This window comes from Rhinatrema bivittatum, chromosome 6 (genome assembly GCF_901001135.1).
Source record: "Rhinatrema bivittatum chromosome 6, aRhiBiv1.1, whole genome shotgun sequence".
NCBI lineage: Eukaryota > Metazoa > Chordata > Amphibia > Gymnophiona > Rhinatrematidae > Rhinatrema > Rhinatrema bivittatum.
Genome location: NC_042620.1, coordinates 1220743 through 1228627, shown reverse-complemented (window position 1 = coordinate 1228627; position 7885 = coordinate 1220743). Strand labels below are relative to the sequence as shown.

The 7885-nt window shown below is 44.7% G+C and overlaps 1 protein-coding gene across 1 annotated transcript in view; it reads left to right on the top strand.

The window, feature by feature from the left end:
* The window catches only part of LOC115093336 (unconventional myosin-X-like), a 78572-nt gene extending 72469 nt beyond the window's left edge, over nt 1-6103 (top strand). Inside the window, exon 5 of the mRNA XM_029604963.1 lies at nt 5881-6103. Coding sequence (XP_029460823.1) covers nt 5881-6103 — 223 coding nt within the window. The remainder of the gene's footprint in view (nt 1-5880) is intronic.
* Nucleotides 6104-7885: the final 1782 nt, after the last annotated feature.

Here is a 7885-nt window from a genome sequence, read left to right as displayed (position 1 = left end):
ACGTCGGTCAACCTTCATTTATTAGGTTGATTTTTAATATTTCTTCACAACCAGAACATGCACTGGTACAAAGACACTTCTCATTTCACAACAGCAATAGACCCACCAGAAAACAATATACTAGCTACATTACACCACCCCCCTCACCTAAGCTTACTAAAACTCCGCACCACAAACGAAAGAGCCCTATCCCTAGCAGGCCCGCTTCTTTGGAACAAGCTACCTACCTCCCTGCCAAGAAACTTGCCCAAAATATTCAGCAAAACCTGAAGACCTGTGTTCTTCAAACACTCTTATACCTAATATACACACATTCACTCTCACCCCCCCCCCCCCCCCCGCAGACCTGGGTTTCCAATCCTAGCCTCAATTACTTCTACCCCTTATATTCACACAACCACTCTAACAACCCCACCCCCTACAACTCCTAACTCCCCCCCCTCTCCCCCCACCTATTTTTCCACCTCCTTTTCAACCCCCTCCCTCTACTCTAAACTACCTCTTCCCCACCACACCCATAAAGTGAATTTATCAGGACACATATTGTATATCAAAACTTATATAAAAAAATTTGTTCCCAATCACCGTTATATATACCTCCCTTCTAATTGTGGATACCCTCCTATATATCAGAATCCCCCCACCCCCGTTTAGATAACCTCTTTCATGTATCACACTTTTATAATTTTACTTATATAATCTAATCTGTTATTTGTATGCTCGAATGTTCCTTATTTTAATTATCTAATTACGCAAAAATTGTAAAGCCTGTTGCCTCAGTTCGTTATATGTAAACCGACGAGATGTTCCCAACGTTCGTCTGTATATAAAGTTACTAAATAAATAAATAATATAAACGAAAGGTTTTCATGAGATAGGTTGTGTCGTGATTTATGTATGTTCTTTTAAATATATTGTCGAAATACGTTTCGTTCGTTTAACCTTTAACCTCTGGTTTGCTAGTAGTCTGAATTACTGGTCGTGAAATTGTCACCAACGTGAAAAGTTTGGAAAGCTCTGCCATAGGGCCAGATTTAAAAAGCATTTACACGCATAAAACTGGGTTTTACTCAAGTAAATGCACTTTAATTGAGTAAGTGGACCTTTTGAAAATTGCTACATTATATGACATTTAAGTGTCCATAGGTTTTACTTGCGAAAGTGCACTTTACTCGAATAAATGGCTTTTGAAAATTGGTACAATAGAAGTCACATTTACGTGCATAACTCCTTTGAAAATTCACCTGTAAGTCACCTTGATTATTAGTAGTTAATGGACTTCTTCAGGAAATTATCCAAACCTTTTTTAAACCCAGCTACAAGAACTTCCCTAACCACATCCTCTGGCAATGGAATTCCAGATCTTAATTGTGTGCTGAGTGACAGAGAATTTTCTCCAAATTGTTTTTAAATGTGCTACTTGCTAACCTCCATGGAGTGCCCCAGAGTCCTTGTATTATCTGAAAGAGTAATAACAGATTCACATCTACCTTTTCTAGACCTCTCATGATTTTAAACACCTCTATCATATCCCCCCTCAGCCTTTTCTTCTCCAAGCTGAAAAGTCCTAACCTCTTTAGTCTTTCCTCATAGTGGAGCTGTTCCATATTTATTTTAATTTTTATTTAAATTATTTTAATATACCGATGCTCAAGAACCAAGTCTTAATCGTACCGGTTACAATAAATTAGGGAGAACCAGTTAAACAATGAAAGCAAAAAAAAAAAAAAGTTGTACAGGGCCCTCTCCCCTTTATCATTTTGGTTGCCCTTCTCTGTACCTTCTCCATCGCAATTATATCTTTTTTGAGATGCAGTGACCAGAATGTACACAGTATTTCAAGGTGCGGTTTCACCATGGAGCGATACAGAGGTATTATGACATTTTCCGTTTTATTCACCATTCCCTTCCTAATAATTCCCAACATTCTGTTTGCTTTTTTGACTGCCGCAGCACACTGAGCCGACGATTTCAATGTGTTATCCACTATGACGCCTAGATCTCTTTCTTGGGTGTAGCACCTAATATGGAACCCAACATTGTGTAACTATAGCATGGGTTATTTTTCCCTATATGCATCACCTTGCACTTATCCACATTAAATTTCATCTGCCATTTGGATTGCCCAATTTTCCAGTCTCACAAGGTCTTCCTGCAATTTATCACAATCTGCTTGTGATTTAACTACTCTGAATAATTTTGTATCATCTGCAAATTTGATAACCTCACTCGTCGTATTTCTTTCCAGATCATTTATAAATATATTGAAAAGTAAAGGTCCAATACAGATCCCTGAGGCACTCCACTGTCCACTCCCTTCCACTGAGAAAAATTGCCCATTTAATCCTACTCTCTGTTTCCTGTCTTTAACCAGTTTGTATCCACAAAAGGACATCGCCCCCTATCCCATGACTTTTTAGTTTCGTAGAAGCCTCTCATGAGGAACTTTGTCAAACGCCTTCTGAAAATCCATGTACACTACATCTACCGGTTCACCTTTATCCACATGTTTATTAACCCCTTCAAAAAAAATGAAGCAGATTTTTGAGGCAAGACTTGCCTTGGGTAAATCCATGCTGGCTGTGCCCTGTCTGTCTGTCTATATAGTCAGTGATTTCATTCTTTATAATAGCTGCATATTCAGAAACAATGCATACTATTTCCTGAAATAAACTCCCCTGAAATGTTCTGTTTTTTTTTCAGAGGTACCAGGGATTCATCTTGTTTGAAATACTTAAACTGATGGGCTTGTTTTGGTTCATATTTCTTATTTGTTTCTGTTGAATGCACAGGCCTATGATAACCCCATTTATTTGAGAGTTAATTTTATAACTGCGCACATTGAGCCAGTGTCTGAGTGTATAAGGAAATGCAGACTTTAGCTTGAATTTCAAAGCAGATTTATAAGTGTCAGTCTGCTTCAAAATTTATGGAGAACATGCGACTGGAGCAAAGACTTACACATGCTTGATAGCAAGAAGATTTCTCTGCATACTTTTCAAAATTGAAAATAGACACACAAATGTTTTCCCTGCCCTAACACCAATCCACCCACAAATGCCTGGTTTCAGTGTAAGTGGAATCATGTTTACAATTTCTCCACTTAAAACCACTTTCTATGCAGGCAATGATTTGTAAATCAGGCCCTTACTTTACCAGAAGATGAAAGGAGATCTAGACATAAAAAGTAAAGCTACAAAATATTAGACACCCACACACTAGAGGAGTTATGAATGGCAGCTGTGTGGAAAAGATAAATATCCTAGATAAAACGTGTCCTCATTCACAATTCATCTCCTCAAGATCTTAATCCTTACTTCCAAGATGTAATGTACAGAGAGATTTAGGAGCCTTCCATCAGTTCACAAACAGCAAGAACTGGAGAGGGCCCTGTACAAAATCTAAATTTCTGTAGTTTAAAAGTATTTCACCTGCAGAAATGGCTCTTTGAATATCACTACCTCTGGCAGGTAAACATTACCCTACGTCCTGCAGCAACGTGTTCAGAGGCCTTCCCGAGGGAGGAAGCGATGCAGGCTGTGCTGGCGGGAGAAAGTGCCGCAGACTTCTCGAGGGAGGAAGCGATTGCAGGCTGTGCTGGCGGGAGAAAGTGCCAGCAGACGTAGCACACACAAGCGTTCAGAGGCCTTCCCGAGGGAGGAAGCGATGCAGGCTGTGCTGGCGGGAGAAAGTGCCGCAGACGTAGCACACACAAGCGTTCAGAGGCCTTCCCGAGGGAGGAAGCGATGCAGGCTGTGCTGGCGGGAGAAAGTGCCGCAGACGTAGCACACACAAGCGTTCAGAGGCCTTCCCGAGGGAGGAAGCGATGCAGGCTGTGCTGGCGGAGAGAGAGCCGCAGACGTAGCACACACAAGTGCTCAGAGGCCTTCCCGAGGGAGAAAGTGCCGCAGACTTCCCGAGGGAGGAAGCGATGCAGGCTGTGCTGGCGGGAGAAAGAGCCGCAGACACAAATCTCTGTGATTCATTTTCCTTAGCCAATAATCACTTGGGTAATTATGCTAACAGCGGAGTTTGCACCCACTCAGATAATTAGATTATGGCCCTTTAATTAAAAACCCATATGGTAACTTGGGAAAGAGCCAGTAGCATAAAGGAGGCAGACTCTGGCTGTTTCCTGATATACAATTTGTATTTATAGAGCCAAAAACATAACCTGAAGAAAAGCTGCTCCCCTTGCAGTGCTGATAACGTTGAAACCTAACGGGGTTTGGAATATGCTGGCTTCCATCCTGCTTCCTGGGCCTCTTTCACCCTTCTGTGCCCTGCTTTCTTTTGCTAAGCTGAAGGGATCTTCCCTGGGACCAGAATCCTTTGCTGGGTTGGAGAACCAGCTAGATGGCTGAGATCGGTCACTTAATATTCTTGTAAACTCGGGAAGGCCTCTCTTACCCTCCCCCTCAGCTCAGCCTTCCTAGGGGCACCTCTGTATACAGGAAATCTGAATTGGTATTTTCTCTTTCTGCCCTTTGTCTGATCTTATAATTGAAGGGTTGCAGGGCCAGGAACCACCACATCACCCTCGCATTGGATTCCTTGTTTCTATTTAACAATAGAAGCAGTTGATGAATCCATCATAAGCATGAATTCTCATTCTAGCAAGTGGTACTGAAAGACCTCTAAGTCCTGCTCCTCAGTTATTGAGTAATGCCTCTTCCTTCCCATCAGCTTCGGCCATCCTTCTCTTGAACTGAGACTGCTCCCAGGCCTACGTCTGAGGCATCTATCTGCAACCGTGAAAGATTCAATGAAGCCTGGACTTATTAGGATTGGTTTGGAGCATAATGCCCTCTTTAAGATCCCAGAAGGTCTCCTTACTTCAGCTGACCATTGGACCTTCTCTAGTGCTTTCTTCAACAAGAATCTTGTGAGTGGGCTATGCCTTCTCCGAATAATTGGGAATAACCTCCTGTAATACCCAGTAAGGCCTAGGAAAGCTCTCATTTTTGCTTTCGTTGTGAAGCTGACACCCGGTGTAGCCAAGATACTGGACTTCTTTCCTCCCGCAACACTTGTTATGGGTTGGTGTTAGTCTTTCTTCCTCAGACTTGTTAGCATGGCCTAGATTTGACTTGGATGTGTTTTTTCAATTTGGGCTGTACACCACAAGGTCATCCAAGTAGGCAGCTCCATATCCTTGATGTGGGCAGAGCAGGTGGTCAACCAGATACTGAAACATTGCAGAGGCTCCATGGAGTCCAAAAGGGTGAACAGAGAACTAGAAAAGTCCCTTTGGCATCAGAACGTAGTGGTCGTCTTCACTGCTTGTGTGAGAGACACCTGCCAATACCTTTTTGTAAGGTCTAGGGTAGAAATGAACTGAGCTGATCCCAGACGCTCAGTCAGTTCATCCACTTAAGGCATCAGGTATGCATCAAAGTTTCCAGACCTCGTTGACATTTTTAAAGTCAATGCAAAACCTTATGCTTTCATACGGCTTTAGCATCAACCTTATGGGGGAGGACCAGTCACCTTTAGGACTCCTCTGTAACTCAAAGCCAGAGGCATCTCCTTCACTTTGGTCTCAATGACATGGCGCCTGGCCTTGGGAATCCAATAGGATCATTGCTGCACAACAACTCCAGGAGGAATAATGTCATGCTGCACCAGGTGTTTGAGCAAAACAAAGGACGTCTTTTCAAACTTACCAGATTAAGTCACTGTCTGTGTGGTGGAGAGTTGCATTCTGAAAGAAATCTAGTTTCGGTCCACTTCAAATTGGACCTCTGGACCAATCTCTTCTTGCTCAACTCCACACACCTGTGCAGCAGCCTACTTCTGCAGAAGGTTTATATGATAGATTTGAGTTTTCTTCTGGGCTATCTTGTAATCCATGGGCCCTGTTTTCTCTAAACTTTACAGGATCCTTACCAACGTGCATTGCAAAGAAGGTAAAAGGATAAGGAATGTGGTCTTTGGACTGCAGGGCGATTGTAAACTTGGGCACTTCCTAGGAATAGGCAGGCACTGCATCAGCCTTTTTAAAGTGGTCCTTGGATACGGGAAACCTTTACTGCCATTGATGCTGAACGGGCATTACAGGCGCCGTACACCCCACCCTATACGTTACAGGCGCCCTCGGTGAAACTCCCCTCGTTTTTGGTGGGTGCCCCGTTGGTCCGCCCTCTACGCATGTCTTGGCGGGTGGGTGGCAGGGAAGTTGACTATCTCGCCTCAATGTGCCTACTTCCTTCCGGTTCGGGGGAATGCGGAGTTTACCCCGGGAATGCAATCCGCAGACTTCGGACCTGGCAGGCGAAGGGTATCACACACTTGAGGCATCTGTTTGCTGCGGATGGGAGGATTTTCTTGTTCCGGGAGGCCAAGGAGACCTATGGGTTGGGGGCCAAGCACAACATTTTCCTATCTACAATTGACGCATTACTTAAGGTCCCTCCCTGAAGCCCTTAAGAGCTCGGCCACCTTCGAGTCCATGAAACGTCTGTTTCAAATGGAGGGCCGTGTGACCCCCTCTTTGTCTGCTTATTATGTCCGACTGCGGCGGGAAGCGGGAGGAGATCTGTTTGCACTCTTGGCCTCCCGTTGGACCACTGATGGCGACTTTGTCCTTACGCCGACTATTGTCAAGGTTTGTTTTTGTCGTGTAGCCAAGGTCTCGGTTAACCAATATTATAGAGAAATGCAGTATAAGTTCTTGAGTCGGGCGTATGTGTCGACTCAGCCTACCATTTTAAATTGGCGTCTGCGGCGGGGTGCCCTCGGTGTGGTCATGTCTTGGGCACCCTCTCGCATGTCTTTTGGACCTGTCCACTGATTAAACGTTTCTGGGGACTTATTGCCGACTATTTGGCGGATTTATTGAATGTGGTCATCCCTGTCACCCCATTGTGGCTATTATTTGGCTGTATATCGCCGATACGAATCCGAGATCTTGGCTCACGCTTGCTCCTGGCGAAGGCTTGTGTTGTTGGTAAACGAATCATTCTTTCCAACTGGAGGGCAGCAGATGATCCATCTTATTGGGCCTGGAGGAATAGTTTCCACTCGATGATGAACATGGAGAACATGATGGCGAGGCAATCTCCTACCGCGAGACGGCGATTCCTCTCGGTGTGGCAACCATACATCCAGTCGCTTCCACATCGCACTCGAAGTTTGATCCTAAATGCTTGAGCGAGTGGCACCTTCGCTGTTTGGTGCCTTGCAAGTCATGTGGACCCTACAGACTGAATGCTGTTTCGAGTTCTAGATGATGCTGTTTTTGGAAGAATCTGGGGGGGTGGGGGGTTCTGTTGGTGGTTCTGCTTGTACTTGGATGCTGGGGGTGGGCTCAGGGACACACCTACCTCCGGCTTGTTTGTTTTTGTTGGAAAATAATAAAAACCGTTAAACCATAAAGTGGTCCTGCACCCAGAGAATATAATAATGAGGTTCTACCTGGGATTCACCTCATCTTCCCAAGTATCCCTAGCTATGTCCAAGATGCCTCAGTCTCTTCCCATACATTAACTCAAAAGGGGATAACCTCAATGAATTCTGGGATACTTCACAGATTGCAAACAGCAAATAGGATAGCAATGAGTCCCAATTCTTGCAATCTTCATATACAAATTTCTTCAACATCTGTTTGAGTGAAATGCTTCATAAGGCCATCAGTCTGTGAATAATATTGTGCGATCCTGCTCACAGGCCTAGCCGCGAGCAGTCTCTCACCTTCATGGCTCAGAGGCCGCCATCACCATTGCTCTGCGGGGCCCAGCGCTGCTGCTGCCCTCCTTCTGCGGCAGGGAGAGCCACTACCATTGTACATCCTTGCGGCAGGAGGCCACCGCCAACCCTGCTGGTTTGCGGCGTGGAGCTGCCGACATTCTGGCCCTGTCTCGTGGCCCGGAGGGCGCCGATGCTG